At 54.3% G+C, this 14655-nt stretch overlaps 2 protein-coding genes across 20 annotated transcripts in view; one reads left to right on the forward strand and one right to left on the reverse strand.

Moving 5' to 3' along the window:
- SENP8 (SUMO peptidase family member, NEDD8 specific) overlaps nt 1-10367 on the forward strand; it is a 55602-nt gene extending 45235 nt beyond the window's left edge. For 7 of the 15 annotated variants that reach the window (XM_082444268.1, XM_082444262.1, XM_082444269.1 and 4 more), the window contains one exon: nt 1090-1218. The gene's annotated coding sequence lies outside the window, so the exon portion shown is untranslated. Of the gene's footprint in view, nt 1-1089; nt 2614-3241; nt 4364-9336 lie in introns of those variants that run through there. The other 8 variants (XM_082444265.1, XM_082444267.1, XR_014258144.1 and 5 more) reach the window with 7 other exon arrangements.
- The window catches only part of GRAMD2A (GRAM domain containing 2A), a 38658-nt gene that overhangs the window by 2556 nt on the left and 21447 nt on the right, over nt 1-14655 (reverse strand). Inside the window, exons 2-11 of one of the 5 annotated variants that reach the window (XM_082443975.1) lie at nt 8399-8479; nt 7534-7591; nt 7097-7172; nt 6364-6467; nt 5664-5762; nt 5464-5535; nt 4918-4980; nt 3787-3931; nt 3451-3550; nt 2495-2599 (exon numbers count right to left, since the gene is read on the reverse strand). In XM_082443975.1, coding sequence (XP_082300101.1) covers nt 2495-2599; nt 3451-3550; nt 3787-3931; nt 4918-4980; nt 5464-5535; nt 5664-5762; nt 6364-6467; nt 7097-7172; nt 7534-7591; nt 8399-8479 — 903 coding nt within the window. The other 4 variants (XM_082443976.1, XM_082443974.1, XM_082443973.1 and 1 more) reach the window with 4 other exon arrangements.

A 14655-nucleotide genomic window follows, 5' to 3' on the forward strand; every position in this document is an offset into this window, starting at 1 on the left:
AAAAGTGAACTTCCCATACCACGGGACACTAGAAAAATCGGATTTTTTATTTAAAAATATTTTCAAAGGCTAACGCCACAGTGGAACAACTGAAGGATAGTTGAACCAAATTCTCAGGGAATTAGAGGAGCATCCGCCAATGCAAGCAGGTCTGTATAAATACACATGGTTTATAAATGAGCACAACAGAAGGTACGCTGGCCAGAGGACCAGGCTGGAGGACAGAAGGGAGAAACAGAGGGCCCTCCAGAGGGACAGGCACACACTCCTATCACTCAAAGCCCTGGACCCCAAGAGGGCCTCCAAAGCCACCTACTCTACTGCACGCCTCTTGCCGTCTCTGAGCCTGGGGCATGGAGACTGGAGACTTGGCACCTCTCATGGCCTCTGGCTCAACCCAGCAAGTCTCAGAGAATGGACCTGTTCTCCCTGCCCTTCAGCAAGGACCAGGGAGGGGAGGCGCTGGGGCAAGTAGGATTATTTCCCTGAAAATCTGATGGAAAGGAGTGATTAAGGGGGCTGGTTCCCAAAAAAGGACGGGCATTCATCCAGTGTGGCAATGTGGGGAGAATGGAGCAGTGAGTTTCACCTGAGACATACAGATTTAGTGCAGGTATCCCACAAGGCCAGGCTCTAAGCCAAATCCTAGAACCTGGGATGGGGAGAGAATGAAGAGACCTCCAGTCTGAGTTTAGGAAGTTGTCACCTCCTGTCAGTCCCTCCAGTCTTCATTTGGGTTTGTCATAAATAGGCCAGACAGTCACAGCTCCACAGTAAATAATTTCCACCTGGATTTCTCCCTAGTTAACCTCTCAGGTGTCTGAAGAGGGAAAAAGTGGCTCTTTCTGACACCACCCACCCCATCGCCAGTGACTTTCCCTGATACGTCTGGCCTCCTCACTAAGGCCTTTCCAGAACCTACAAAGGCACTCTCTTAGCGTATCGGAGTCCCAGAGAGAACAGGCCAGAGTTTTAAGGCACAGGGAAGCTTTTAGAATTGAGGAGACCTTGACAGAGAAGGAAGAATCTCTAAGGCAAAGCCACTACCATGTCCACTCTTGCTATCCTCTACCTCTCTTGTCCCCAAAGGTATCAGACAGACCCCCTTGGCCTGGTCCCTGCACTGTCCCAGGCCCACCTTGGACACCTCCATTACACTCATGGAGAACAGAGCCCGTGGAGTGGAGGACCCTCCTGCGTGGCCTGCAGGTGACATGGTGAGCTCTGCCCTGTGGTGGCCCAGCACCATCGTGCCCAGTGCCCAGCCAAGCTCGACAGGCTGCCATTGGCCACACCCAAAATCCAGGCAGTCAGGCAGAGAGTACAAAGCAAGACCTCAGATCAAAGCCACTGCCCTTCCCATCCCCCACTTCCCACCTGGGGCACCTTGGAAATGTTTGCGCACACCAGGGAAAGATCCAGTACCTGGTCTGCGACCACAGTGATCAAAAGGCCCTGCTCCACCTGTCTCACCAGGAAAAAGCAGCTGAGGACACAGAATGCTGGACCTCTGTTCTCCTTCACAGCCGCCGCCACAGTCCCCTGCTGCAGGCAGTGTCCTCTCAGGTTCAGCCAGCCTCCTCATGAGGGGCCAGAACAGAGCCTCTGCACAGAGCGTGAACACTCCTCTTGCTGGAATCCTGGCCACAGGCCCTCCCTCCGCTCCTCATTCATAGCTTACCTCACTCCCTCCAGTCTGCCCTGCATGGGTCCCTGGCTGACTGCAGAGAAGTCCTTTGGGCCCCCGAACAGGGACTCTCAGGCGTCCAAGTGCGAGCACAGTTTGCTGGGAGAGAGCGGAGCCCACACTGGTGGTTTGGGTTCTGGCCTCTGTCCCACCACTGGAGTGAGCCAAGTGACAGGTATCAAAGCATGGCCTTTGTCCCTTGCAGTGACCCCAAGTGCTCTTCCTGTGTGTCAGAGCTGTTTCCAAGGAACAAGTTAAAAATTTTTTTTCATTTAAGTGGTTGCTGAGGCTTAGTGTAGAGAATTCCTCAGCTAGATCCAAAAATCTGGCTTTTTGTCTGAGTCCCAAAATTGTAGGAGCTTTGTAAACAGGTACTAAAGATCACTCATTAAAGGAGGGAGAAGAGTTGGGGGGAGGAGGAGGGATCTGGAATATTTTCTTTCAGACTCAGTCTCAGCACAGCAGCAGCATAAACCAAGGGGATTGTTGGTGGCACCTTAGCACCCAGAGCATTCTTCTTGGAGGAGTGAGGACAAAGGCCAAGTGGCTGTTACCTGCACACAGGAGAGATGACCAGGTCAGACAAAGGGCCTAGAAGGCAGACAGATGAGTCAGTGAAGACTCTGTCCACCCATGAGAGGGGGTCCAGGTGGGATCTGTGTACCCTGCCCAACCTTGCTGAGGGCCATCAAGCCAGCTCAAGGGCAAGGCCAAGACCAGCCAGACTAACAAGCAGCCTGGCCATAGGTTTTGGCTGCTGTCCCTAACCCTCAATCCCAGAAGCATGAGAAAGAGAAAGGGCATCACCTGTGCCCAGGGACTGAGCTGCCCCAATTCAGGGAGCATAACTGCTGTTCTAGCCGGGAGATGCGGAACGCCAGGTACGACGAAGACATGACCAAGAAGCAGATCCTGGAGAAAGAGGGGTAAGGAGGAATTGAATCTCTCTTCTAGAAACGGGGCATTTTCACAGAATCACCAAAAACAGGAGTGGGACTAAGCTAGTTCCTGCAGTTGGAAGAATTAAAGAACTCTTTGCCTGCAGTTATGTTCTAGACCTAGGCATCTTTTTTCCCAGACGCCACATGGGGGTCCTGAGACTCGTCCCCATGGAGGTGTCCTTGAAGCCCAGCAGGAGTTCTGGGTCCTTCAGCTGAGCCCACCTTCCCTCTGACCAGCCACCTTGGTCCTACGCCCCCTCTGCGAGGCCACTAAGATTACCCGCTAAGGCGGTAGCCCTTCCCCCAGCAAGTGCTGAGGTTGACAGTCAGTCAAAACCCAGCCAGCAGAGCCAGAGGAAGGTGATGAGGTAAGGCGAGGGAATCCAGAGGCTGGCTCTTCATAAAACATCCCACCATGCTCACTGCTCTACTTAGGCAGAATTACAGACAAGCCTGGGCTTCCAGAAAACACCCCAGTGGTGGGCAGTGGGAAGGCCATGGCTCTCCCTTAGTCTATCTGATGGGCCTCTCAGATTTTCCCAACCCTCCTCCTCCCCAATCCTGTGCAACTTTTTCTTTCTTCAACAGTTTCATGTCTTGCCCCTCTCCACAGCCTTAACCCTAAGTTACAGGGTTGTAAGGATGAAAACTGGAAATACTTTATCTTGCTCTAGAAGAGCCTGCTGCACAGCCGCCAGACGCCACCTGGGAGCTTGCAGTTGACTCAGAACCTTCCCCTCGCTCTGGACACTGACCTCCCCACACACCAAGGCCCCGGCTTTAAACACTAAGACACCCACCACCCACCATACAGTCACCTACAGCACGAAGAAGACCTTCAGGAGCCCGTGATCCCAGAGCCTCAGCTCCCTGTTGCTCTTGGGCTCCTCCTCCAGCTTCTCCTCCTCACAGTCTGCATTCTCTGCAACAGGATGGCGTTAGGCATCTTCCTGGGGCAGAAGGCAGGACCCCAGCCCACTCCCCCACCCGTATTCTCTGAAGCCGCTTGGGCTCTTGGCTTTCCCTTATGGATTTGGAGAAAGAAAGAAACAGCTCTCAGAAGCCCTGCTGGCTGTGATGACCTCTTTTTGCAGAAGTGGGAGGCGGGAAAGCCTGGTCTTTGCAAGCAGTTGCCATGGACAAGCACGCTGAACTCACCAGACCCCAGAGGCTTCCTGGAGGGGAAGAAGTCATCCGTGGAGTCCATGGATGCCCGAGGGATACAAGGGATGTTGTCTGGGAGGGACAGGGACCTGGAGGCAGGGCACACTTTTCTCCACTTCATCTCAGGGATGAGGACTTCCTGCAGAGAAGGCAGGAGAAGCTGTCTCAGCATGGCCCTTGGGACCTCACTTGCCCTAAGGGGTTCACGCTAGATTTATCAAAGCCTTTCCAGATATTATCAATCAATATGGATGCCTAGCAAGCATGAAAGCAGGTGCCCAGAAGCGGGGAAACCACTGCCATAGCAATCACATGTCTCATCTGCTCCCTTGCTGTGACCAGCCACTCTTCCAGGGAATGGTGTCTTTGAAGACTGCTAGTGTAGAACCACAGTGGAATCTAAGACATGAGCCATCCCAGGTACATGTTCAGATCGGCTGAGTCCAAGAGAGTTTGGCACTATATATCTTAGATGGAATAAGTTGTGACTCCTGCTAATCTGGGCTCTAACCCTATGTCACTAACCTTGACTTAAGGTCCACATCAATAAAAAGGGGAACATCACCTTCCATCCCCTGCATGGCATTGTGCATATTGTATGCTTGGCTAAACGCTTAATAGTTACTGAAGGAGACTTCAAACACCCTGGGGTCATTTCCACCCCCCACCCCTGCTCTAGAAACTCTGCTTACCCAGGATCTCAGGAGCAAGAGAAACAGCTGGGACCTTGGCCAATCTAAAAGGAGCCTGCCTCGGTTCTGACTGCCTTCAGAGCTCTTCCCCAGGGACATCTCCAGCCCCTTGAAGGCCCTCCTGACTCTGCTAAAGGAAAGAGGATGGGTTGCTGGCTCTGTACCCGTGAAGGTGTAGGGTCCAACCTGGGCAGTGTTCCGGGGGCTGGGCATCTGTTCTGCTCAGGAAGTTAGCACATCTGCCCAGGACATAGTGGCTCTGCATACTATGGAGCGTGGTGGGTCTAGGGGACCCCCTGACACAGCATGGCCACTGGCTCTTGAGCCTGCTGCCGCAGTTCTGCACTGTGGGCTGCTGCCTGGGAGGCCCTGAAGCCTTAGAGCCACAGGCAATCTCAGGGCAGCCGCTTTTGCTCCCAGCCTCAGCTCTCACCGGAGACTCGCACTCAGGTTCCTCTAGAAATTCTCTTGCACTCAGACTCTTCTTGCTGGAAGGCTGAGGAGGGAAGGGAACAGGGATCACTTGTCCATCTGGAACAGCCGAAGTCAGGCATGGGGAGGTATCAACACTCTCCAAGAGAGCTTCACCTCCAAATAAGCCACTTTGGGTCAGATAGAGCCTAAAGCTCCCACAGTTTGCAGGGGGATCCCTAGTTAATGCTGGAGCAGAGGGCAAATCCAAGGCAACATACTCCCCCAAGCTGCTGCCCTCCCCCTTCCTCACCATAGGCGAGGGAGAGCTGTAGGCATATTGGGAAGCGGCCACATGCTCCTGTCTGTCTGTGCACCGAGGAAGCACAAGTGAGGGCTATACGTGGGGACACACAAGGGCCCAGTGGCCTCAAAGAGGCCCACAAGCACAGACACATGGTCCAAGGACTGCCTCTGGTTCACTGAGCCTGAGCCTGTTACTCCCCATTCCCTGTGCCGGGGAGATGGGCCAGCCCCCCCACAACAGCCCTGGCCCCAAGCTTCATACCTGTAGGTGGGTGCAGACCCTCCTCAGCATGTCATATACACTGTCCCGGGAGAGCAGTGACACAAAGACATACTAGAACATAGAAGACAGAAAGGGGCAAGGTACGTAAAGACTTGGGAGAGTGCCAGGGTCAAGCTGTGGACTCCTAGGGCTGGGATGGGGAGAAGGACAAGGGAGCGCTGGCCCAGAATCTCACTGACCTTCTGGCTGGTGTTGGTGGTGATGGCCAGGCCATTGGGAAGGAGCCGCGCCATCTTGTGTTTTTTGATCATTTGCACAGACACCACAGGAATGACCACCTGACAGGTAGAGAGGCATTCTTCTCTCAGGACTCACCCCCAAGGACACAGTCCCTTTGCTTCCTGCTTAGGGCGCCAGCCACAGCTGGCAGTGACCCAAGCACGAGCACCATGGAGATGTCTGGTCCCACGTGGGAGAGTATCTGAGCCTCCACCGTCTCACGCAGGCTCCCTTCAGTTATCCCCCACCCCTTGGCCGCACGCGCTGCTCCGGCCTCTCACCCCATCATCCAGGAGGCAAGGATGGTTGCCCTGGTGAATCCCATACTCCCGTAACAGAGTTCCCTGAGCCACCATGGCCACTTTCGGGCCCCCATAAGTGTGATATCTCACTCTGATTCTGAAGGCATTTTGGAACTACCCAGAGGCAGAATAATTTGGCAGTGAACTGTTCAGGCCGCTCAGGCCAGATGTGGAGTCTAGATCGGGGCCCCTGTTTGCAAGGGGTGGGGCTACTGCCCGGGACACCAGGTGGGATGCCCCGCAGTGAGAGGCCTCACCAAGTGTCAGCGTGTGGAGGGACAGGCCTGACTTGAGGTGTGCCCGCAGGGCAGGGGCTTCTCTTCCCTGGGCTGTGGCAGCCCTTACCACTTATTACTACCTTGATATCCTTGCCAAAGACGCTGGCATGGAAGCAGAGCCAGTTGGGGGAGATGTAGAGCCGGCCCTGGAGAAGGAGGTCCCTCTGGAGGGCGCAGGAGCACACTGGGAAGTCACAGGAGACTGCCGTGAGCAAGGCCAGCCCGGGAGCCCCAGGTCCCGGGTCCTCCCACTCAGGAGTCCAGAGTTCAGCCTCGGGGACTGTCCTCCTCAGTCCCCTTCCCAATCCCAGGCCCCAGCAACCCATTCTTCCAGCACCCTAGCATCCTTTCCTGCGACTCCTGACCGCTCCCGCCCCACCAGACTGCTAGATGTTTCCTCTTCCTCCATCCATGCCCCAAAAGGTCCGGCATGTTTCCGCCCTGGTCCCCTAAGCCTAGATGTTCACCTCCACAGGCAGAACTCCTTGCCCTGCCCTGCCAGGGAGAGAGGGCCTTGATTGTGCAAATGCTCCCACACACTCCCTGGCAGGCCTGAGCAGGAAAGAATAGTCACTGATAAGAGCAGAACAGAAATAAGATGTGGAAGCCCCGACATTTCCTCAAGAAAATTTTTGTAAATTCAACTTCATATCTCAAATCAGCCCAGTCTTCTCACACTTTTGAAGAAAAAAAGGGTACGTTCAAAGGGCAGCCAGTTCCCCTATCTGATCTGTGCCTGGAAGCTCTGGGGGAGAGGACCTGGGCCTTGGGCACCGCAGGCGCCTGTCCGGCCACCCCGGGGAGACAGCTCACCTTTGAGAACCACCTCCTCCAAGGGGATGTCCTTAAACAGCTTGTGATACTGCTGGTTGTATTTTCTGAGTAGCGTCTGCAAACACACAAGCTGGGTCTGAGAAGTCCCAGGAGATCGGACCACCAGAGGGCCCTGCTCCAGCCACCAGGAAATAAGGCCACAGGGGTGGGGGTCCTGCAGTGACTTAGCATGAAGTAGTGGGTAAGCAGCCAGTGGGTGTGGAGGGCTGAGCTCCAAGCACAGCTTGTCTCCTGGTGACGCGAGGTCCTGACAGGCAGCCTAGGACTGGAAGAGGACACAACTCCCACCCAGGAGGGGACACCCACTAGGTTTCCTGGTGACAGGCCTGTGGCCAAGGAGCCAACAGTCACCAAGTTCAGGCAGCCCGGGACCCCTCTTTCAGTGGGCAGTGTGAAGTCGGCCTCCCCACACTTACCCCTTCTCGGCCGCACTTCTTTATGTCTTCGCCCTTCAAGCCTTCTGGCCATTGCAGACTGCAAAGGAGACATGCCATTCCAGGGACAAGGAACCCTCAAAGTCCTACCCATGCATCCTTAGTGCCAATTCTGTCCTGGCCTCAAGCCACAAGCTTGGGGCGGAGATCGGAGGCTGGGGCCCTTCACAGCGAGCGCATAGCTCGCCCTGGGGAGGGGCACTCCTGAGGCAGGGAGGGGTCGCTGAGAGCCCTCTTCCCTGACAGCTGTGAGCAGCCGCCCCCAGGAGGTGTGCTCAGCCTGAGCCTCGATCTCCCAGAGCTGCCCGCCCCTGAGTGTCAAAAGCCTGCTCCCATTTTCCTGGCCTAGGCGCAAGCAGAGGAGCGGACCGCAGAATGAATGAGCAGGAGGCACAGGGATGGGGACCAGTTTGGGGAGCGGTGGTGGTGGAGGGGGTGGAGGTGTCAGCCTCACGGCTCCGGGGCCTGGCCATGGGCCATGATCCCAGCAGGACTGCCCTCCCCTGGGCCTGCAGCTCTGCAGTGAGGAGCTGGGCAGACTCACCTGACCTGACGGAGGCTACCAGGGCTGGCGGAGAGGGGGTGGTGCTGAAACGCAAACTTTTGCCCCGGCCGGGTTGGCCTGAGGACAGGTGGGCAGGGAGGAGGCTGGTAACCCGAGAAGCCTGGACTCTGCTAGGTCCCAGTGCGCTGGGACAGGCCTGGGAGTGGGAGGAAGAGGCCCCGGGCCGCCTGTGCCCAACCCAACCCCCTGACGCAGCCTTAAGGCCCCCCTTCTAACAGGTCACCTCCAGAGGGCTTCCCACCCCCAACCAGTATGTATATCTGATTGGGAGAGGGGCCTCACCTGAAGCCTCGGGGTCTCTGGACCCTGCCCAGTTTCTCCGTGCTCTTCAAAGAAGCCGTCTTTCCGTGCATCTGTTGAACACTGAGGAGAAACAGGCCCTCATCAGGAAGGGGGGCTCTCTGGAGACACCTTTCCCAGCCAGCTCCACCATGCCCAGGGCAGCTGCCTCTGCCCCCTACCCAAGACTGACCCTGCTATTCAAGGTGAGCTGAAGATGTCACAGTCCAGAGGCAGCAGCCCAGGCAGGGCTTCAGGGGAGCTGACAGAGAGGAGACTCACTCACTGTCTTTCCTGGAAGCGTGAAGTCCAGTTTATGCCTCGTATAAAGGAAAATAAATCTCCCAGGCAGCTCTTAGGCCTCCAGCCCCACCCTTGAGAAGGCAACTGGGAGGGAGGACCCTGTGACTTGCTCACGACCGAAAGCAAAAGTTTCGGAGGAGCCCAGGCAGTATTACCATAAACCGTCAGCTTCTAGGAAAGGATTCTCAGCACAGGAGGCCTTATCAAGGCTGAGCAGTTGATACGGCGCAGATGTGGACGTGAACGTCAGCCCACAGCTGAGTGTGGGCTTGGGGGGCGGGGCTGCCCCACACCAGAAAGTGGCCTCAATGCCTTCAGACCATCAGGGTAGCTCAGACCTGAGAGCCAAACCATCACAAAAATGTCACATAGAGGGCCCGAGAAGGGGGAGACACCCTCTCTATAGGCAGGTGGGGCTCCCCAAAGGCTTTTGAATTCATGCCTCCACTAAACAGCTCCAAAGCCTAGGGTTCTCCCCTTCCTTCTCCTCCAGAGCAGAAAGACTAAAGCTTGAGCAGGCAAACTAGCCGCAGCTGAGTGGGCCCAGGGGCGATGGGAAGAGAGGGTGGCCAAGAAGCAGGGCCAGGGCAGTGTGGTGGTCGTGAATAGGTAACGGGGTCTGTGCACTGGTCTCTCAGCAGGTAAGGAGCTGGAACCTGGAACCTGCAGACCCCAGCGCTCCGTCCCTCTCGGCAGTGTCACCGGGCAAAGTCAAATTCTCTTCTTCAAGAACAGAGTTACCGGGACTTCCCCGGTGATCCAGTGGGTAAGACTCCGCGCTCCCAATGCAGGGGGCCGGGGTTTGATCCCTGGTCAGGGAACTTGATCCCACACGCGTGCAGCAACTGAAAGTGCACATGCTGCAACTAAAGATCCCACATGCCGCAACAAAGATCCCGACACGGTGCAGCCAAAATAAATAAATAAATATTTTTTAAAAAAATAACAGAGTTACTGCCTAGCCAAGATCTGCCAAGCCCCTCCAGGATTATTAATCCGACCCTCCTCCCACCCTACCATTGTACAGATAGGAAACTGAGACCTGCCAGGGACAGGCTGTACCCAGTGTCACACAGCAAAGAGCCAGGTGATCTCACCCACCAAATGAGCCCAACCACAGCCATGTGGCCTGGTGACCTCTGTCCTCAACCTCACGGCGAGTTTTGGTGCACATATCATGTATGTCCTGAATCTTTCAAAGTGACAGGTTGTGCTAGTGATGTGACCCTTTGACTCCTAAAGTTAATTTCTGAATTTATTTGGGTCCATCATTACACATTTCACAGAGACTTCTGCCCCTTGATTTTTTTAATGCTTATTATAGAAAATATGAGAAATATAAAATATATAAAGTATGATGATCAAAAATCACCCATAAGAAAAACATTCCCCCCAAATCACCCAAAGAAAACATTTATGCATAAATATATAATTTACGCAAGTGGGATTATATATCATATAATTTGTATGCCCTATTTTTGTTGTTTAACATAATTTCATGAGAAATTCCCCATGTCACTATTCATTCCTTGGATAGATTCTCAGAAGTGAAATTCGTGGATGGAGAATGCATTTCTCAGGATCTTTAAACCCACTTCCAAAATGCTTTCCAGGTGCTCTACCAACGAGCATGGCCATCAGCACTATATGAGGGTGCCCGTTGCTCTACGTCCAGGCCGTACACTGGGTATTATCTTTTTCTCACATTTGCAAATTTGATAGGTGAAAATATATTGTTTCCATTTCTATTTCTGCTTATTGACAGGTTGAACATTTTTGCCAAATACATATTAACCATTGGGATTTCATCTGTGAATTGTCTATAAGGATCTTCATGTCTTTCTTATTGATTTGTATACCTTCTTTGTTGAGAAGATTAATCCTTAGTTTATCATTTTTGCAAATACTTCCCCCATTTGCCTTTTAGTTCTGTGGTATTGTTGCTGTACTTGTGTTTAATTTTTGTGTGGCAGATCCCATCCCTCTCTTTCATCTCTCTGTTCCTTTCTTGCTTTGAGGAGAGGAGAGGCCCCTGAGGCAGAGTGTGTACAAGTCAAACCACCGAGCCTTAGAGAGCTTGAACCCTGCAGCCCAGGAGCCCACTGGGCCACCAGGGAGGAGATGGGTGTGGGCTCCACTCTCAGGAACACACTCCAGCCCTGGGGACCAAGGATAAAACAAGACTCCAAGAGGAAGAAGGAGGAACTTGATCATGGTTTCAGAGGCAGGGAGCCTGTCACTCAGGCACTGGAAAGTGTGATTCGAGTTGTCAGGGCTGCAGGAGCTCAGAGGACACACAGAGTGAAAGAGTTACAGCAGGACTCCCAGAGAAAAGGAAGCTGAGCCTTACCAGCTGGGTGGGACTGTAATCCTGCTTGGCTCCCATCATCTAACACTGCGTGATAATCACGCCTTTGCATGGATTCTAAACCCAACCCATCCTTAGGTTCAAATGTGACCTCAGGGAGGGGCGCCTTCCGTCAGTCCTCCCCCAGCCTAGTGATGAGCCCTACTGCAGGCTCTCAGCCCCGAACCCCAGGCTCCCTCTCAGGCACCTGTGTGTGAGCTCTAACTGCCCACCTCCAGGGGCTCCAGGACACCTCCTGCAACATCGCAGCCCCTGAACCTGGGGCACGGCCAGCGTGCAGCAGGCACTCGTGACATGACCTGTCTGAGGAAGGACTGTGTGGACAGTGTAAGTGAGATCAAGAACAGAGGTTGGGGCTTCCCTGGTGGCGCAGTGGTTGAGAGTCTGCCTGCCAATGCAGGGGACACGGGTTCGAGCCCTGGTCTGCGAAGATCCCACATGCTGCGGAGCAACTAGGCCCGTGAGCCACAACTACTGAGCCTGCGCGTCTGGAGCCTGTGCTCCGCAACAAGAGAGGCCGCGATGATGAGAGGCCCGCGCACCGCGATGAAGAGTGGCCCCCACTTGCCGCAACTAGAGAAAGCCCTCGCACAGAAATGAAGACCCAACACAGCCATAAATAAACAAATAAATAAAACCCAAAAGTTTAAAAAAAAAAAAAAAGAACAGAGGTTGGAGGAGAGATGGGCCATGAGAATAACAAAAAAAAGCTGCCACGATTCCCATAGCATCTCCATGAAAAAAATAACGGTAAGAAAACAGAAGTCCCTTGGGGTAAATGACTCAAATATGTTCAAACTCAAAGCAACCCCTTTTCATGCGATGACCATGATGGTCACAAGCCAATCCTTCACGTCCATCGATTAAAATCAGCCCCTCCTGGCCGTCCTGATAATGCTGTTGATACAGAGACCCTGGCTATGGCCAAAATGCACTGCTTTCAAAATCACCTTCAAGTCAGACTTTCTACTGATTCGTCTTCTTTCCCATAGTATTTGTTTAGATGAGTAAAAATAAAGAGATGGGAGCAAAGTCAGAGGAAAAGCTAGGTCTGGGGTGATAGTCATCGAGAATTCACCAACAGAACCAGGCAGGCGGGGTCCACCCAAGGACCAACAGGGCCCTGACCCAGAGGAAGGAGGTGGCAAGAGCAGGGCGCTGGAGAGTGGGGGGACCAGCCTGGGTCCCCGCACCCTGCCGGCAGTCTCTATCCACTCCCACAGAGCCTTCCTCAACCTAGTTGCTCTTGCTCTGTGGGTCGTGAACTATACCCGCTGCCCATCCATCCCCATCACACCTCCACGTGCAGACTATGGAGTTAATATCCAGGGTCTTCAAAACCGTATCTATTTTTTCCATCAAAGCCACAAAAAAATGTCATTATTGTCACGAGGGTGATGGAGCACGGGAGGCTCAGTATGCTGGATGTTAAAGGGGGTAGAAAAGGTTTGAGAATTCCTCAGATGAGGCCCTTTCATTCTGCTGAGCCTGGTCCAAAGGCAAGATGCTGATCCAGAGGACACAACTTATGCTTGCCCTGCCCTCAGGCCTTGCTGGCCCAAGTGGGAACTCAGGCTAACTGCCCATTCCTTTATTCTTTCCACGAATACTTACTGAGCTTATCACCCCATGAGCCCAGTACGGGCCTGCCTAGCCCAGGGGGCTGCTGAGAGGGAGGGGATGGGCAGCTAGCACTGAGAGATGTCAGGAGAGGAGCCAGGCCCATCAGGAAAGGGGAGACACAGGGAATTCCCTGGCAGTCCAGTGGTAGGACTCCGCACTTTCACAGCCAAGAGCCCGGGTTCAAGCCCTGGTCGGAGAACTAAGAACCTGTAAGCCAAGCAGCACAGCCAAAAAAAAAAGAAGGTAAGGGGAGACAGAGAGGTTAGGAGAGGGAGAATGAGAGGGAGAGAGAGGCAGTGCAGAGAAGACCCAGAGAGACCGAGTCTAGCTGCTTCCTAGGGACGTCACAGACGAAGCTTCATGGGACACCTGACACATGCACTCCGCTCTGGATGCCTCCCCCGGGCTCAAAATATCCACACCAGGTAGATACTCCCCAACCTAAATCCCTAACCTTGACACCTCATTCCTCCAGAGCGGCAGGGCCTGCCATCTAGACGAATCCATCAAAGTGAGCTCAGCATCATCCCCCCAAATCTGCTTCCTCTTGGAAGGCCCCATCCTCCACAGTTAGCCAAGCCAGAATCCTCAACTCACGCTTCTTCCCCGCCGCCACAACCAGTCAACCGCCAAGGCCCCGAGAGCCTGGCACCACCCAACCCACCATACCATCTACTGTCTCCACTCCTGCCGTAGCAGGCAAGCCTAGGCCACCATCATCCTTCTCCTGGATGCTGGCAACAGCTTCCTAACTACATCTGCCCCCAGCCTTGCCCTTCCACACCTGGCCCTCTCCCACGTCCACACTGCCAACAGAGCCATCTGGGGCCCAGATCTGAGCTTGCCCCCCTCCTGCTGACTTTCCTCCTGTAGTTCCTTCTTGCCTCCTCACCTGGCCTTCCTGACCTTCCTGCCTCCTTTCCAGGCTCGCCCATGCAGCTCAGCGGTGGCCCTTCACCCCTGCATGTTTGCTTTTCCTGGAATTCCTTGCCATGCTTATCTACCTGGGGAATTCCCTGGTCGTCTTTCAAAGCCCAGATCAGGCGTCACCTTCTCTGTGAAGGCTTCCCAGCTTTCCCCCGTGCAGAGCTGGTCATCCCTCCTCTATGGTCCCTAGTCCCTTCTTTCACGCTGCTGCTCCAGCCCTTACCACCCCAGACTGCTTGTCTGTTTAGACATCTGAGCTCCACCAGGGGTGTGTCTTCTACATCTCTGTACCCACAGCACACAGCAGGCACCCAGTGTTTGCTAAAATGAATGAGTGAAGGAGAAACAGAGAAAGGGACACGATGACACTTCAAGAGGGAGGAGGGGAGAAAAAAAGCCAGGCAGTAGGGACTTCCCTGGTGGCACAGTTGTTAAGAATCCGCCTGCCAGTGCAGGGGACACGGGTTCGAGCCCTGCTCCGGCAAGATCCCACATGCCGCGGAGCAACTAAGCTCATGCGCCACAACTACCGAGCCTACGCTCTAGAGCCCTCGAGCCACAACTACTGAGCCCGCAAGCCACAACTACTGAAGCCTGTGCGACTAGATCCCGTGCTCGGCAACAAGAGAAGCCACCACAATGAGAAGCCCGTGCACCGCAACGAAGAGTAGCCCCCGCTCGCTGCAACTAGAGAAAAGCCCGCGCGCAGCAACGAAGACCCAACGCAGCCAAAATAAATAAATAAATAAAAATTTTAAAAGCCAGGCAGTAAGAGTGATGGAGGCACAGAGAATGATGGATGCCCGGCAGTAAGGGGAGGGGGTGGTGGACAGGAGCGGAGGGGGGGTCACCCACAGATGGGCCCTCCCCTCCGGGAGCCCCGGCCTGTGGAGCAGGTAGACAGCCTGGCCAGCAGCGCCAGGCACTCGATCCGCGCCGGCTGACTGATCAAAGAGGACCTCGGGTGGGAGACAGAGGACATACGGAAAAGGGTAAAGTGGCTCAGAAGGGATGGGAGGGGGTGTTTGGGGAAAAGCAC

The sequence above is a fragment of the Balaenoptera physalus genome (genome assembly GCF_965194825.1).
Source record: "Balaenoptera physalus genome assembly, chromosome: 2".
Lineage (NCBI taxonomy): Eukaryota > Metazoa > Chordata > Mammalia > Artiodactyla > Balaenopteridae > Balaenoptera > Balaenoptera physalus.